This window comes from Haemaphysalis longicornis, unplaced genomic scaffold (genome assembly GCF_048455015.1).
Source record: "Haemaphysalis longicornis isolate Haplotype H1 unplaced genomic scaffold, Haemaphysalis longicornis Haplotype H1 scaffold_1, whole genome shotgun sequence".
NCBI lineage: Eukaryota > Metazoa > Arthropoda > Arachnida > Ixodida > Ixodidae > Haemaphysalis > Haemaphysalis longicornis.
Genome location: NW_027526203.1, coordinates 365102981 through 365120032, shown reverse-complemented (window position 1 = coordinate 365120032; position 17052 = coordinate 365102981). Strand labels below are relative to the sequence as shown.

At 45.6% G+C, this 17052-nt stretch overlaps 1 protein-coding gene and 1 long non-coding RNA gene across 3 annotated transcripts in view; one reads left to right on the top strand and one right to left on the bottom strand.

Annotated features, from left to right (window-relative positions):
- Positions 1-1014: 1014 nt before the first annotated feature.
- LOC144171237 (uncharacterized) overlaps positions 1015-17052 on the bottom strand; it is a 62734-nt gene continuing 46696 nt past the window's right edge. For both annotated transcript variants that reach the window (XR_013322913.1, XR_013322922.1), the window contains one exon: positions 1015-2293. This is a non-coding gene — a long non-coding RNA (uncharacterized LOC144171237). The remainder of the gene's footprint in view (positions 2294-17052) is intronic.
- Positions 3243-10652, top strand: Cdc45 (cell division cycle protein 45). Its single transcript, XM_077686254.1, has 2 exons — positions 3243-4168; positions 4930-10652. Exons 1-2 carry the CDS (start codon positions 3507-3509, stop codon positions 5912-5914), a joined length of 1647 nt encoding a protein of 548 aa, XP_077542380.1. The 5' UTR covers positions 3243-3506; the 3' UTR covers positions 5915-10652.

The following is a 17052-nucleotide window of genomic DNA, read 5'->3' as shown; positions in this document are numbered from 1 at the left end:
AGGTCGTGGAGAAACTTATATGATGAATATTTTGCCCAAATATATCTTTACAGAGATAGCCCATTTGTTAGCGCTGACCTATCAGACAAGGTGTTAGACACATAGAACAGAGTAACATTTCACAGAGTAGGCAACGAACCTGCGAAACATTTTTACGAGAAAAACGCACCAAAACCTAAGTCGTGAGCATAGGCGTGCGCACAGGGGGGGCAGGGGGGGCGGCCGCCCCCCCTAATCGTCTGAAGGGGGGCGCCAAATTGGCCCATATTTTGCCAATGCAACACGTTAAAGTAAAAATTTCTGCTCAGAAATATTTTGTATGTGTTGAAATTCCATCGCATTGAAATAAAAATTTTATAACCATCCCTCTTTGCACTGCGTTCGGACCGCTAGGCCGTCAGTGCGAAGAGGTCGGGAGTCGCTGTAAGGGGGGGGGGGGGGGGGGGGGGGGGGGGGAGCGCAGCGGTAGGACTTTGCCCCCCCTAATCGAGAACTCTGCGCACGCCTATGGTCGTGAGCGATATATTTTTTAAACAAGGAGGTTAATTTTCAATGCTTCTAAAAAACCTGATCCGGTGCACCCCTCCATTTGCCTTCATATCGTCCAGAAAGCGTACGTGCCCTGAGAACTACAGCGCACGCACACAAAAGGCATAACGTATGCGTGACTGGTGCGTAAAGATACTTCATTATCGAGCTACTGACTTTTCCAGACACGTTGCTAAGCTTGCAATGCACTCATAAAAAGGCACGGCGTGGCTCCGGATGAACGAGGCGGAAATAACGCTGCTCTGACGCAGCGCGCACCAGAGACATTTTAATTTTAGCACGCAATCGGCTTTAGAAGAAAAAAAAATGTCACAATTAAAGAGTGCACCAAGTTCTGGTCAACGGCGTCCTCCATTCAAAGCGTCATTAGAAATCTCTCTAACGAGCTGACGTGCGCGCGTGTCTTCTCCAGTAAAGCCATACCCCCCTCCCCCCCCCCCAACCCCGTACACACATACAGTTTTGGCCTTAGCTATCGTCATATCATTTTGTCATGAGTGTCTTGTCATGTACGCTCTTTCTTGCTTTTTCCTTCGATATTTTCGAATTCCTTCACCGTGGAGCGCAACATATTTCGCAAAAAAGAAAACTGAGGCTGAGAAGGACCAAAATGCATTTGATGATGACGCAACTGGCCATACGCTGTGATGCCAACACGGTATACCGCGTCTGTTTTTTTGTTTTTTAGGTGGACTACGGAAATTCGTGGAATTCATTAAGGAACAAACTCAAGATACACCCTGGTAACAGCCGGATGAACAGCATATGACACAGAAGCAAATTTTCGCACACAACGTAAAGTGCTATTATGTGAAAAAAATTTAAGAGTAGCCCGAAGAAGAAAACATGCGGACCAGCTTCGATATCACATATAAAAATCTGTTTTCTTCTAACGCGATATACAAGTATCGCGTGGAACTCAACAACCATATAAAGATTGTTTCTTATCAGGGATTCAGCCCATAGTTCGCTAAAATGGTGTCCTTAAATTGAGCAATAATAATAATTAAATGGGCCAGCTTGCAGCAGCATGAGCACAGCGTTGAAGGAGTTTGGAGAAACACACCACCAATATTTCTCGATTATAAGCACCGTCCTTTTCTCGGTGTGCACTGCTTAGATTAGAAGAGTTAAGTCGCAAAGCTTAAGAAAAAAAAAACCATTCTTTTGAGTAAATTGGAGTAGGGTGCTTGAAGTAAAAAAGTACAGTACTTTTCATGGCAACTTGGCAGCAATATCACAGTGTTTCCAGTATGCAGAAATAGAAAAAAAATCAAGTTTGCGCCATGAAATAGTGCGCAGAATTTGCCTTCTGCAATTCACTACGACAGGAAGCACGTAATTTACTAAAATTTGATTTTCGTTTGTTTTCGCTGCCAATGCTTCAGGAATGTACGATTCATGTTCAGCAGACAATAATTTTGAATTGTACGAGATCGTGCATGCACATTAAGTTATGACAAAATGAGCACATGAACCCTTTTCTTTTTAACGTTTCGGTCCGTGGAACATGCAAACCCAACTCCGAATCCATGAGTAAAAGTGTGCACTTTCCGCGCTATATACATTAATATGACAGTGTCATCAAAACAATTTGGGCCAAGAAGTGGGCTCTCCACATTATACATAATACATAACATGTCGATGAGTATGACAAAAACGGGTAATCCGCTGCGCAGACGTGCTGGACAATCAGGCAGCTGGAACTGTTCAGAAGAGGGTCGGGGAAGACTTCACTTGAACTCTGAAATAAATAAATAAATAAATAAATAAATAAATAAATAAATAAATAAATAAATAAATAAATAAATAAATAAATAAATAAATAAATAAATAAATAAATAAATAAATAAATAAATAAATAAATAAATAAAAAATAAAATAAATAAATAAATAAATAAATAAATAAATAAATAAATAAATAAATAAACCTCTAAGGGCTAATTCCCAACCCGTGAACGCTAGCACGGGCTTGCGTTGGGCGATTTGGTACAAGTCCCAGCGGAAATTAAACATATGCTGCACAGCTGGCCTAGATTCTCTAAACTATGCCAAACGGCATACTATCGCAAAAAAAAAAAAAAAAAAAAAAACAGGTGAAAGGAGAAAACAATATTAGATGATCATAAAATTGCTGTTTGTCTTTTTGTGTGTTCAGCCATGTGATGTTTAATTCAAGCCGAAAATGTAAGGTCTGAGAATAACGTTTTAAACCGCAAGGATCGTTTGTCACAATCTGCACAAATGTGAAAAAAAAAAAAAAGAAAAGAAAAGAAAAAAAAAGAAAGAAAGAGTAGCGTTTGTTTCCGTTGAGGCAATATTTTTATTTTACAGAACTGCCCCAGAAGCAAACATAGGCAGCGCGAGACTTGTAATTTAATTATTAGAGTACCCTGGGAAACGGTATTCACAAACCACGATGCACCCGCCATAACTAGCAGAGACGACGAGGGCTGACTATAGTCCGCGTTTCCGGTGACTTTCACGTTTAACATTCGCCTACGCTATGTGCCCTCAAACCCCGTTAACGTACGCCGGGTAAAATCTTGATAGAGCCAGTAAAAGCTTAGTTTCAAGTGTGCGCGCACGCAAACCAGCGCCGCTAGCAGACGACACTTCCGGTCACCGCTTGCACGAAGCGAGTAATATTTACCTTGGCGAGTATCCGGAGAGACGAGTTTTTCAGTGCGGCTAACTGGGGAAGCGCCCGCAGCCGGCGCTGCGGCTCACAGTTTCTCCTCGTCCTTTTACTTGCCCTTGCCACATATTTGCCGCATCTCCCGCCAAAACCGAAGACGTTCCGTCTCATCAGCAGCTGGACGTTACTGTTTCGGTAATTTCAAAACAATTTGTTCCCGTGTCCAGATTTTAATTTCGTTGACGCCAAGCTCAGTTGCGGCTCCGGTGGCTCCGCTAACCGAGAAGTAGTTTCGCGCGTTCTTTATTTTCAACGGACGATGTACGTGTCCGATCTAAAAAACGATTTCTACCGAGAGGTGATCAAAAGCCGAGTTTTGGTGATAATCGCTACTGATGTCGACGCCGTGGCAGCTTGCCGCATTTTGCAGCGGCTTTTTCACTACGACAACGCTTTTTACACGTTGGTGCCGGTCTCGAAGAAGACAGCCGTTGCGGCGGCATACCGCGAGCACGGGGAAGGCATCAAGAGCGTCATCTTGCTCAACTGCGGCGCGACGTGGGATGTTGTCGAAGAATGCAAGCCCGGGGACGATGACGTGATTTTCTACATATGTGACAGCAATCGACCTGTGCACGTCCACAACATTTACAACTCGACCCAGGTGCGTCTCCTCATGCCTCCCAGCGAGGATGAAAACGTGCCCGCCTTCGACGATCTTTTCCGCGAAGATGACGAGGACGACGACGAGGAGCTGTCCATCGAAGAAGTTGCGGACAAACGAAGGGAGCGTCGCGAGTGGGAGGAACGTCGCAAGAAGCTGCTGTTCGAGTACACCGAGTTCAGCTACTATGGCCAAGCGACCGCTGTGATCATCTTCGAGATGTGCCGTATAATGGACCGAGACACGGAAGAAATGCTTTGGTGGGCCATCGTCGGTCATTCAGAACAGTACATCACTGGAAAAATTGAGCACAACAGGTAGGCATAGCATATAAATAGCTAGGAAAGAAAGTGGTGATATCTAACGTAAGCGTCATGTCGCTGTAGTCGAGCTTGTTTTTGGCACTGCAGTTTTTACAACAGGCTCGAAGGCGCCAATACTGTTAACCCAGGTATATTGAATTTCAGAAGGGTTTGAAAAAAGGTGTTGCGTGTTAACTCGATGTACAAAATTTTCGTAATGTAAGCTATTCGCGATTGGTTTCTACTACTGTTGCGCGATTTTTACTGTTGTGGAGAAATTCGGAGCACAGCGAAGCAAAAACGTGGTGAATGAATAGTTGGGTTTCAGAATTTCCGTCAGTACTACGCCACAAATGCACACCGCGGTGACTTTCTCGCCTAGTTCTGACAAAAGGAATTTTTGACTGGGAAATTCTGCGAAATCATTCTGCGAAGTGGAAGTAACTGTTAAGATTTATAGCTAATGCAGGACCTAAGCTGCTGAAAGTATCTTGGACTACGGTAATAGGACAGACTGTATACTTGTGAAAACGTACCCTATGGGTTGGGGCTTAACTGCTTAAGCCAGTATTCCCAAGCTGTGTGTAGAGGTTCCAGCTGCCTTTTATTAAAGCTGAAATTAAGATGCATTCGTAGACAAGCCGGCTTTCGTGCGAGCACTTGCTGATGAAGCTTATATAGCTTATCGACACTTGAGGAACTGGGTGGTCGAACATAACCTTTGAAATGTCTGGGGGTCGTTTCAAATGAATAAAAGCTCTGCTTTATTCCTGCAGGTATGTGCTAGAAGTTGGTGGCCTGCAGGCCCACATTGGCCGTCAGGTGTCGAAGAGAGGTGCTCATGTGGACCCCATGGCTGCCAACCTTGTTCAGATTTCCTTCGACCAGGAGCTGCACCTGCCGCTCTACTCGCACTGGTCCCTCATGGAGAGCCTCCGCAACGCCCCCCACATTTTCTGCAAGTTCAAACTTTGGACCCAGAAGGGCTACCGAAAGCTGCAGGAGTTTCTCGCCGAACTGGGCCTCCCTCTGCTCCAGTGCAAGCAGCAGTACGCCGCGATGGACATCAGCCTGCGCAACAACGTGAAGGAGTGGATGTGCAATGCGGCCAGCAAGTATGGGCTGGAGAACCTGCTCTTTGCGTGCTTCACGGGAAAGTGCGGCTACCGGGACCACTTCTTTGCGTCGGACACGGCGTACGGCTTGCTGGCGCTGCTCGAGTCGCCCGTGGAGGACTTGAGCACGCACTTCTTCAGCACACTGGACGCGCTGTCGTGGTCCAACACGGAGCTGCTGCGCAAGGGCATCCAGCTGGCCAAGGAGGGCCTGGTGGCCACGACGCAGCAGGTGCACTCCTTCATGGACCTGGGCAGCATCATCTGTGCGGGGCCCTTCTTGTATGGCACCGTTCAAGAGGGCGCCCAGCACGGCCGCCTGTTTGGCCGGCCCACGGCGCTGCTCCAGCTGGCACAGTGCGCCCTGCGCGCGTACTCGGCCAACACGAAGGGCCGTCGCCGCCTCACCAGCCTGCCCCTCGTGCTGGCGGCCGACTATGCAGCGGACCCAGCCTACACGCTTGTTGTGGGCATCCCGCCCCTCTCCGAGCTCTCACCCAAGAACTTCTTCGGCCGGGCATTCGAGCGGGCCAGTTCCATGACCCACTGTACGTTCGAGGCAGACTTTTTCTACTCCCCAGCGGTTTTGGTCTACAAGCAGGACCGTGGAAAGTTTCTCGATGCCCTGGTGTCACTCTTGATTTGACCCAGTGTGGCATGGCTTTTGCGTGGTTGGGGGATTGCCTTGTTTCCTGTTTACCATTCTTTTAAAGGACAGTGCAAGCACATTTACATACTAGTCTGGGCAGGCTGCTCTGCCACGTTTTTAACGATATTTATTCGACACTTATTTATACAGGTTGGCTGTGTGCTTACGCGTGCAGTGGGAGGCTGACTGACCAAGTTTTTCGGCATTTTGTTTTGTTATACGTTCAATGTAATTTGTTGGAGTTGAGCATGAGTGCTAAAGCCTCTTTTTTGCCACTTATTTACAGCTGAATTTTTCCTACTTTGTTCCATGTAAAAAAAAACTGGCTTCTCAAATCTGATGTGTTGAAATGGAGCATGACAGTATGTCAAAAGTGTTCCACAAAGTAAGGAATGACATCTGTTAATCATACTTGCAGTTTTGTTTGTGTATGTGTGTACTCTATGCAGGCATCATCACTGCATATAATATGCACAGACATGCAACTATAAGCAGTGTTATGTGCCTTTGTGTGTGCTCTTTTTACCTGTCATTGTATAGCTGCTTCTACCTTTTGTACTGTTCATTGTTGTAATGTGCTCCTTCAATGCTTTATTTTTGTAATGGCTTGCAACTTGTTCTAATTTTTTTTTGTTGTATATTGGAAGGGGAAAAGAAATGCTATTACAATGAAACGTTGTGCTCATGTATTCACCACCAAGCAAAGCTACTTGGTAGATTTAATTATGTGATCCAAGTGTCAAATGGACTTTGAAGACAAAACTACAGAAATGTGGTACGTTGGTCCAGTCAGTACATGTTTGTTAACATGGTGCGAAAGAAGGGACAACGACGCCAAGAAAACGATGCCAACGATGCCGAGAAAAAAGGCAACGACGCCAAGACAAGCACTGATGCCTGGTTCCGATTACTAACAGAAGAAGCATGCAAGAAATAGTGCTGGATATGATTTAGTTGCCCAAAACCTAAGGTTATGTCATTGCTTAGATGCATTACAATTGTGACAAGTTTTGAGGTAATGTGACTCTCAACTAAAGCTTTTTGTGGAATATGCTGAATAATTACCAAAATAATCATACGGCACGTGTCGAGGCATAAAAACAGTAGGGAAAAAATATGCGCAGCTTGCACTAGTGGTGCAAGGCTGGAGAAACAGCAGAGCTGGCGGGTCTCCGGGTCTCCCTTCGTCGGGGGTCTCCCTTTGTTGGGGACCCGGCTGTTGCACCTCACATTTATTTCTGAACTTGCCGCTGCAAGTTCTTCATGACTGGCAGGCCTGGATCGTTTTTGTCCCCAAGCTTTTACATCTCTCTCGAATTGGACCAGCCAGTTGCCGCGTTAACCTGCGGCAACTGGCTTTGCGAACTCAGCGTCTGTAGCACAAACTCGGTGTCTGTGCTTCCCACTTCAGGCGTGGGAGATAGAGAGAGAGAGAGAAACGTTTATTAGGAAAAAAAAGGAGGTGTTGCGATTGTCCTAGGGGTGGTGCCCTCCTTCCAGGGCCCCAGACTCTTCTGCTCCTCTCCGGACTCGAAGAATTAAATCCTTTTGAATCCCAAAGTCGGAGCTGGCCAGAGCTGCCTCCCATAGTGCGACCGTGTTTGTGGTGGTGTTTCTTGAAGGCCAGATGATAGGGCAGGCCCATGTTGCATGAAATAAGTTGAAAGGGTTTCCGCATTTGCATGCATCTGTGTGTGTTTGAGGGAACAATTTGGATAGCCGGGATTCGTTAGGGTAAGTGTTTGCCTGGATTTGCCTCGGTGTTTGAGCTTCCGCGCCAGAAAGGTTCTTGTCAGGGTTGGCGAAAAGGGCTCGTGATTTGCAAGCCGCCTGCCGCAGGCTCTTGTTGGGACGGGTGGCCCCCGCCACATGCCGACTTTTGAATGAACATCCGCCTGCCCATCGGGTGGACATTGTGTGGACTCCCGCCCACTCTGCACTGACGGGCAACAATTTTGCTCATCAGCAGGCTCGAGACTTCACTCACCGAGCCGCTGAGACCGGGGCTGTTTCTGACCTCTCCTCACCTACCAAGAAATCACCCAATACTACAGAACCACGAGGCAGACATTCCCCAGTCCTCACACATCTTTGAACAAAAGCCAAGAAACCACACTCAAATTCAAGGAGGTACTTTTCCCCACCCCATCCGTATGCATTTACTCTTTCCTACACAGTACTCTGATAAGTGTAAATTCTGCCACGAACCAGGAACTCTGACACACATATTATTCGACTGCACAAAAAACTCGGACCTTCCACCCCTGAACCCGTCCCCTTCCCCTGAGCAGTGGGAGATACTGCTGTCCAGCTGTTGACCTGAGGACCAGCTCTTGCTTGTGACCAGGGCTACGGCAGCCTGGACAGCACATGGGCTCCTGGACTGAGCATTATTGCATAATAAAGTTGTCTCTCTCACCTCTTCGGACAGTGAGGCCTTCGCCAAAGCCACTTGGGAGGGGCTGCAAAAGGCTAAGACTGTTAGCCGCGCTGTTTGTAAGATCTTGCGCAGCCTGGTCGACCCTCTCGATTCCCTCCAGCTCCTCGTGTCCTAGAGTCCAGACAATGCGGTGGAACTGATTCAATGTTTGTGGCTCTAGTTTTGTAAGACGCTTGTGAATTCTTCCATTTATGATATTTTGCATTGCCTTTTTGGAATCTGACTATTTGGAGGCTTTCGTTCTTGTGCTAGTTGCACGGTCAGATGCTCTCGATATTTTTTCACGGTATTTTTTTTTCTGGTAATGCTAACAGCTTAAACAGCTCTGCTGTTAAAAGCGGGTGGAGAGGCGGGTTTCTTAGCAGTCCGAAAACATGGCTTCTCTTTGTGAGAGAAATATAGACGAATGATTGGTGCTTGCATTATTTCTTTTCAATAAATTACAAACAAGCTTCAATTCTCAATGTTTCATATAAGCACATTTTGTTTTTTGTGCATTTATGCCTCGACACGTGCTGCATGCATCCTTTTGTATTCTGTGTTTGTTTCATAAAAATTTGTTGCAGATATGTGGCAACTTGGTGCAGGAATGACAGCAACAGCTGTCCGTCTGCCACTAGCAACCTGCCCTATTTCTCATCAGGCAGGTTGCTAACGGTAGGCAAGCTATCCTCTGTCAACTTGCCCAGACTGCCCCTGCACGAACGCCTGTGTGTCGAAATTTTGGTGTATGTTAAAGGTCCCCAGGAGGTCAAGAAATATCGAGCCCTTCACTATGGTGCGCCTCATAGCTCAGCTGATGCTTCGGTGCATTAAACCCCGCAATTTTTTTTTTGTGCTTTTGCGTTTGCGTGTAGCGTGTGCCTGTGCAACCTTTCAGGTATACTTCCTTTCACTGCAAGCAAGCAGTGTATGTGCTTCCAAGTCACCTCATCGTGCGCTTGGAGTGAACTTGTGAGGCGGGATAGGAGTTCACCTCTGTCCAGCTTGCCCAGCTGCAGTGACCTGCTTGCACTGTGGCAGTTGCTATGGCGACCTCGTCTGGGTCCTGTTGTGCTGCCACATGACGTTTGCGGCAATTAAGACACACCCACACCCCCTCTCATAGTTCTTTGTGGCGCATGTAATGAAATGGCGATTACTCTGTGATAGGGGCGACAACAAACAGTGCGTGCACACCAAATGCCTGCTGTCAGGAACCCGCCGCAATCAGCAGTGTATGCGCTGTGACAGTGGTGACGACAACCCGCACCCACTCTTCCATTGTGCGCCACCAAACCTTTGTAACTGCTGACGGCTGCCACTGTAAAACATTGGGTCAGAGACAGCCCTCATCCTGTGTACTTCTTTGCCTCGTCTCGTATCTTTGTTTTGCTATATGTTAGTAATGGACAAGAAACAAGCTGGTTTGTCATGTTAATGTGCCTACTTTGAATTCAAACCATACACGGTGGCAACAGCTCTGACAAAAAAGTAGACAAATGTTACTGCTACGGGCAATTTCCTGCTCAATGATGTGCGAAATCACAAACTATCAAGTGTGTTTGCAGGGCTTGTCTGCAAACACATATGAGAGAGCATTCATATGTGTTTGCAGACCCATGAGAAATGCATTTGGCAACTTTCAGTTCATAGCTTTCATGGGTGAAAGTTGGTAGTGCTATTGCCGTTTTGACAAGTGGTACCATCTCGCACTGATCAGAAAAAGAAAAAAGGAAAATTGAGAAAAAGCCTGCTGCTTCCTTTGCTGATTTCTAAACAAAGAATCAAGTGCTGAGAAATCTGACGAAGGTTCAAACTGCATGTTCAAACAAAAATCTTATTTGCCTTTGGTGCCCTTTTAAAGGAAATTAGTGCGAAAGCCTTTGCATGAATTAGCATAATTAATGTCTTGGGGTTGTATGTACATGACAGGTAGTACCTGTGCACGAAATGTTGCAATTGCAGCTTGTTGCTTATCTGTGCCGTGACAATTCAGCTTTTGCTTTCAGCGCAAAATCTTTTGTTTCATTGACAGAACTACCAGAACTATGGCATGTATGCTATAATTTTGAAGTGGGTTCTATCTGAGCTAGCTTGCTATACTTGTTATCTTGCAACTTTCTGCTTTTTTTTTTTTTGCTTGGGGGAATTTTTCTACCACACACGAACTGAAAGCTGGTGCACATAGTGAAATTCACAGTGCTTGGGTAAAATAAGATGCCCTCGCAGCAGATGACACATGCAAGCAATTGGGACTACATGGAAAACCAGTTTGTGTAAATTGATCCTGAAGGTAGTTATTCACAGTCCAGCTGCAACTTGCTGGTATGTGGTTGACCTGTTTTTCATGTTTTTTTTTGTTTGTTTCGCAGAGCTGTGTAGAAACCAACCATTTGGTTTCTAAACTTTGTTTAAACCAACCTAGATCCAAGCCTAATAGATTTGTAGTCTACTGCAAAGAATTAATTAGGTTTGACAGTTCAGGACTGAGCTCCACTTAAGCACATTAACAATTGCCATTTTAGTAAGGGAAAATTAGAACACATTAGTACAGGGATGTTCTGTTGCATTGCAAACAGTGAGCAGGCTTGAAGTGAACATTTGAAGAGTATCTCTGTGGTGGGGTAGTAATTGTGATGCAAAATAACGAGCCTGCCACAACCAACTTGGCTAGAAAGTCGTACAGGAAGTTTTTGAACCCTTCCTTTTATTTTGCTGAACCAATGTAGTAGCAGTTACCACTATGGTCTTTCATAGGCGCAGTTGCTGACCTGTGTGCTGTAGGTGTGGAATGTCTACATATTGTTTGGGTGAAACAGAGGTGACTGCCATATCAGGTTGTTTATACTGTAGGAAAGTGCACAGCTAATGCAAGCGGAGCTGGCGTCGTCCACTAGTCCATTCCGAAGCCGATCTTCATCCTTTATCCAGCTGAATCACCAGAAACATACCCAGCTCCCATTTCTTTTTATCAGTGTCTAATGGCATATAGCCATACGGGTGTCTAAACCAGCCCACACATAGCTCCAACCTTTATCGCACTAAACATGCCCGGTTAGGCACATTGCCCAACACTTAGTGACAATATGACTGCCAAAGCGGACTTCACTGTGACTTCAATCCTTGCGACGTAAGCTAATGTCGAGAAGCAACCGCACTCAGAATTGGAATGTTTACATTTGATGAATGGAAAATATTAATCGCCCCTCGGAAATGTCCCAGTTGTGCACGATAGCCCCAGTCACTTCTTATTAAAAGCTATTGTAGTTGGTCTTAAAATGTGAGGTTATACGTTACACGCAAGTTTATTGGTGTTTGCTTTAGCTTGTACCCAAGCTGTGTTGTTTTAAGTTCTGGCTCCCAGAACTTGAAACAACACAGTATTAGTTGCTTCATAATCATTTGGTCCATTGTTGAAAAATTTGGGTTCATATGCATGAACTGTGCCATTTCCATACCACAACTACCCCCGTCTATATGTGGTGCGGCACACCTGCTTGCCTAGGCTTTTTTATGAAGAGGGAGGCAGAAGACTAATGTTGTGGAGTGGTGGAGAAATGCTGGGTGCTTCTATATCACCAGATGGCCTAGTTTTTTGAGCTGTTGAGCATGAGGACGTGCTCAACAGGACGTGCTCAACAGTTTGATTTATGGTCGTGACGTGGTTTTTGACAAAGACGAAAACCAAAAGCCCCCTGAGGAAAAGATCTCAGTACCATTTTAGGAATCCAAGGTGATCAAAATGAATCTGCAAGCCTCCGCTATGGTGCACCTCGTAGCCTAGGTCTAGCTTCTGCGTGTAAAACACCAATTTAAATTAAATATTATCGAGTAATTATGACTGCCATGCTTTGTTAAAAACGTAGCGCAGAGTTACCACTTCTAGGTAGCTGTGTGTTCAGATTTTAAGGGAATAGGCATCAAAAATATCGTAAGCTTTCTTACAATCCAAGCTCTGGATTTCTGGCCAGTGCTCTTAATGCAGTGAACTCTGGCATTATTCAAGCTCAATTGGTGGCATTCATAAAGGTGAAAAACTGAGCTGCAAAACTGTCACAGATTATGAGTAAACCCTGCATGAGGCAAATATTTGTGAAGTCTGGAAGGCTTGCAAAATGGTGAGTTCGGGAGGTTGGAAAAGGGGGGGCGGAGTAGTGGAAGCTATGATAACTAAGAGGTCCCAAGGTTGGTGTAAACTGCTAGAATACCCACTCCTTCAAATGCTTTAGCTAAAACATGCAATTGAGCCTGCTTTATTCACTTGCCCATCTTACACTGCATGGATCAAGTACTAGTGCAAGACTAGGTCATTATTTGTTTGTTGGTGCACTAATCAGATTTTAATTTGGCACTTTGCTCTTCGCCCTTATGTGATGTTCATAGGTGGCTATTTCAACTCGCAAAACAAAGTATTCAAGCTTCGAGCGTATGTCTGCTTTATGCAAGGAGAAAATTTGGCATCCACCTAGAATGCAATTACAAAGAAAAGCTGTACAGCTTTCTCAGAAGCCTTGCAGTTGAAGAAAAATTCATCCTTGTCCAGTATTTGAACCTGGGACCACGGCCTATGTAGTAAAGGGACATGCGTACATAAAAATGTAGGTGGCTTCTGTGTTTTTATTTTGAAGGTGTCGGGGGGGGGGGGGTTTGGGGCATCTTTTTGTGTGAGGGGAGCATGGTGAATATGTGACGTTCAAAGCAAATTTCTACCACCTGCTGGAACTTTTGGGTCCGAACACGGTTAATTAGCAGGCTTGATCTTTTCAAGCTGTTCAAAACAGGAAGTCAGCCGTCTCATCAGTCTTATTTGGTTTTATGGCTTGCCTGTGGCAGAGATATTAACAAAATTAAAATTTTGAGTGTTCTATGTTCTGAAGCTACACCTGGGCTATGAGGTGCATCAAAGTGGAGGGCTCTTGATTTATTTAGACCACCTGGACGGAAATCTTGACACGTGAGAGTTTTTGTTCTTCACCTCCATTGCTGCAGTTGCCGTGGCCGGGATCGACCCGGCGTCCTTGGGCTCAGCAGCATGTCTTAGCCACTGAGTTGCCATGGTGGGTTGACTTTGACATTTAGCTTGCTCGACATTCCCTTTAGAGAGAGTGCATAGAGTGGAGAAAAAGTGATGAATAAGATAGATGTCAAAGTTGTCTTCTCCACCCTGGACAAGCTCAGCAAATGCTGCAAAATGATAAATCCCTTTACGCAACACAAAATTTGATTATTTGAAGAAGCACCGGTGCCCTTTTGTGCCTCGTAAGGAGCAAGGGGTCGTGTATCAAGTCCCTTTGTGACATCACATAAAAGTGCACTGCTCAGATGCATAAATGATTAAATAATCAGCCACTTGAGCACAAACAACATGTAAATAGCTAAGAAAATAGCCACCTATCTGCCCATTTCCAAGGTTGCAGCAGAGTGCTGTTAGTCACTCAATCCTTAATTTTGGACTGTCGTAAAGGCAGAACTGTCAGAGGAATGATCAAAGCTGAAATTATTGGGAAAGCCAGTGCCACCTGTATCTGCAGTGCCTCCATCGACTTGATCAGCAAAAGAGATTGCCTTTTTGGAAGCAGCCGCAGGTACTCGTGTTGGCTCATATTGTCACAGCTGCGCCTTGTACATGTTTGCGCTTTTCTTGAATGAATAACAGTTCGAAAGTATTTTCGAAAACAGAGGTGGCAGCCTTTTTTCTTAAGCAAGTTGCTTTCATTGAATTGGAAAGACAGAGCCTTCAGAATGGTATGCAACTAGGTATTACCCCGCCGGAAGTCTTTAAGGAAATTGGAAAAAAAAAAAAAAAATGATCAAGAACAGGGCTGCAGGGAGTGTTGTGGCACTACGACAATGCACCAGCCCATGTGGCCCACAAAACCACTTCCTTCCTGTGGGTGACCCCAGTGAAGCTAGTCTCTTTCTCGCCCTATCACCTAGGCATTCCAACATGTGATATATATTTCTTGGTTCCCAATGGCGAAGAAAAATAATCGGTTTTCAGTGACTGAAGGTGCCCTGAATGCTTGTGGCAAGTTTTTGAAAGAGGTTGTCGGTTCACCTTGGCAACAGTTTTTGAAAACTTGTTTAGAAGGATGAGTTGGTGGTGGTGGAGTGTGAGCAAAAGCATTTAATAATTTTTATAAGTATTTGCGATAAGGGTATCTTCGAGCAGTAGTAAGTGCCTCGAAGCTTTTTTAGGGACCCTCGTGAAAAGACTGCCCAACTTCCAGTTGGAATCATTCCGAAATTGTAGGCCTTGCTTTGATAAAACGAAGAACTAGCATGGCCTAGAATCAAAAGTTGGGGCGTTGGGGCAGAGGCAAACTGACTTTTTGCAACGGTATAGAGTTTAGGCTCAGCTGTAGTAGTTCACAAGGCATTTTAGGGTGTGCAACAAAAGCAACTTACAGCTTGGAGCAGGGGAACGCTATGTGTGAGATTGGCATGGGATGGTAGCTTATTTAATTATATGGTAAAGTAAGCAGTCTACAAATTAACCTTTTGCAAAAGTGTTCCTAAAAATGGTGGCTCAGGTATGACTGCCAAAAGAGAAGTTCAAAAATCAGCAAAATTAGACAGCACACTGGTTTTGTGGGGTCACTGAAGTAAAACCCTGTTGATGCCTTTTTGAAGAAATTTGGGGAGGAGGAGGAGGAATAAACATTTAATTGAGCAGTCAATGGTGTTGGGTTGACCGCCAGGTGGGGGACCTCCTTAGTCCAGGAAGCCCTCGGTATTGGCGGCCTGCCTCGCCCGGTCTACCAGATGTTGTTGGTGATCCGGGTTGGAGCTGGTCAACCGACCCTCCCACTGCTCAAGTGAGGGATATGGGTTTGGGGCAAGGGATGGTGTGTGGCGGCACTCCCATACCATGTGGTAGAGAGTGCATGGCTCCACGCAGAATTTACGAGTGTATGTGTGCAGTGTCGGATGCATTGAGTGTAGTAATGTACCATGTGGAAATGTGTTAGTCTGTAGCTGTCTGTAGATGACCGTGTCTTCGCGAGACATGTTGAGATGTGGAGGCGGAAAGGTTCTTCGTCCCAAGCGGTAGTGGGCCAGGATGTCACTGTACCTTCTGGGGATTATTTCTCTCGTTGGGCTAATGGAAGGACTGGCTGACATCTCAGAAGGAGACGCCCGGTGAGTGTGGGCTCGGGCTGCGGCATGAGCCGCCTCATTCCCTTCCAGTGATGAATGAGCCGGTGTCCATATGATGAAAATTTCAGGTAAATCAGGGTGGGCCGATAAAATTTTTGCTGCTGTTGATGAAATGCGTCCAATTTGAAAGTTTCGACACGCCGTCTGGGAGTCTGATAGGATGATGACATGTTCTTTGCCAGTGGTAGCTGCAAGGGCAATGGCTGCTTCTTCGGTGGTGTCGATGTCCTTGGTAGGTATAGAAGCTGAAGCTAGCTCCAGTCCCTGGTTATTGACTATGCTGATGGCGTGGGCTGATCTACTGGGGTATAGTGATGCGTCCGCGTACCTAACGTCAGGCCGTTTCCCGTATGCAGTTCGAAGAGCTTGAACTCTTGCCTTGCGTCGTGCTTTGTTGTGGATCGGATGCATATTTCTTGGTATTGGGGCGACAGTGATTTTCTCTCTAACATGTAGAGGAATGCGTTGTTTAGCGTTATTTTCTTTCGGGACTTCGTAACCCAGTTTTCGTAGGGTACGTGTGTCTTCCCGTCTTGGTGAGTTTTAGGCGTTCCAATTGGCTAGTTTTGTGGGCTTCAGCCAATTCCTCCCAAGTGTTGTGCAGGCCTAATTGCAATAATTTGTCTGTAGAAGTAGTGAGGGGTAAACCGAGAGAAAATTTGTAGGCTTTTCGGATCAAGATATTGAGTTTTTCTTTTTCGTTATTTTTCAGGGCTAGATACGGCGTTCCATACGTAATTCTGCTCGTTATTAATGCTTGCACAATTTTAATTGTGTCCTGTTCTTTGAGGCCATGTCGGCGATTTGTGATACGGCGTATGAGATGTAGAACTTGATGAATTGTAGTTTGCAGTTTATGGAGAAACAAAAAAATTAGTGCCGTTCCACTCTGTCAAGAAGGATGACCTGCGAAGGTGGGTGCAGTCCAAGGACCGCATAAAACAAAACATGTTTGTTTGTAATTTGAAATTTAGCATACTTCCTAGCAAATTAGCTGAATGAAACTTGGAGGGACTCCAGCTTTAGTCTGACAGACAAACAAGGAGCCCTCGTCTGTTTCACTCCCGCATCGTAAGCATCTCACTGTTTGTGTAACGCACCAACCCAATCCACTCAACCACTCAGGACACCGTTCCAATGGCATTGGGCTGTCTGACGTCCATATTTAAACCTCTTGAGCCAGCACAACAGACTGTTCATCTCCGGCAACCGGTCATGAGCGCGTGTTTAGAAGTGAAGGAAACCGTCGAAAATGTTGCTCTGAAAGCCTTTCAAGCTGAACGAGTAATATTGGCACACTTCAGCGGGCAAGTTGCCGTTCATCCAGGAGAGATTCGCAGCTACATGAAGAGCTGGAACTTCAGCAGGCTTTTCAATGTTTTCGCACCTATTCACGCTTCTCTTCAAGCCGACGCTTTAATTTCGGCTCTTCCTTTAAGCAAACGACATGAGTCCGTCTCATAGCACGTTAAACCTGGAAGGCCTCTAGCTTTATTCTAGTGGACAAACATGACTGTTCTTTCCCTCCCCCATGGTAGGCATGTTACTGTAT

Bases quoted from the DNA above. Each gene is read 5' to 3' on its own strand.
- Cdc45 (XM_077686254.1), top strand. From the start codon at position 3,507: ATGTACGTGTCCGATCTAAAAAACGATTTCTACCGAGAGGTGATCAAA. The intron at 4,169-4,929 runs GTAGGCATAGCA...TTATTCCTGCAG, and splicing joins GGAAAAATTGAGCACAACAG to GTATGTGCTAGAAGTTGGTG.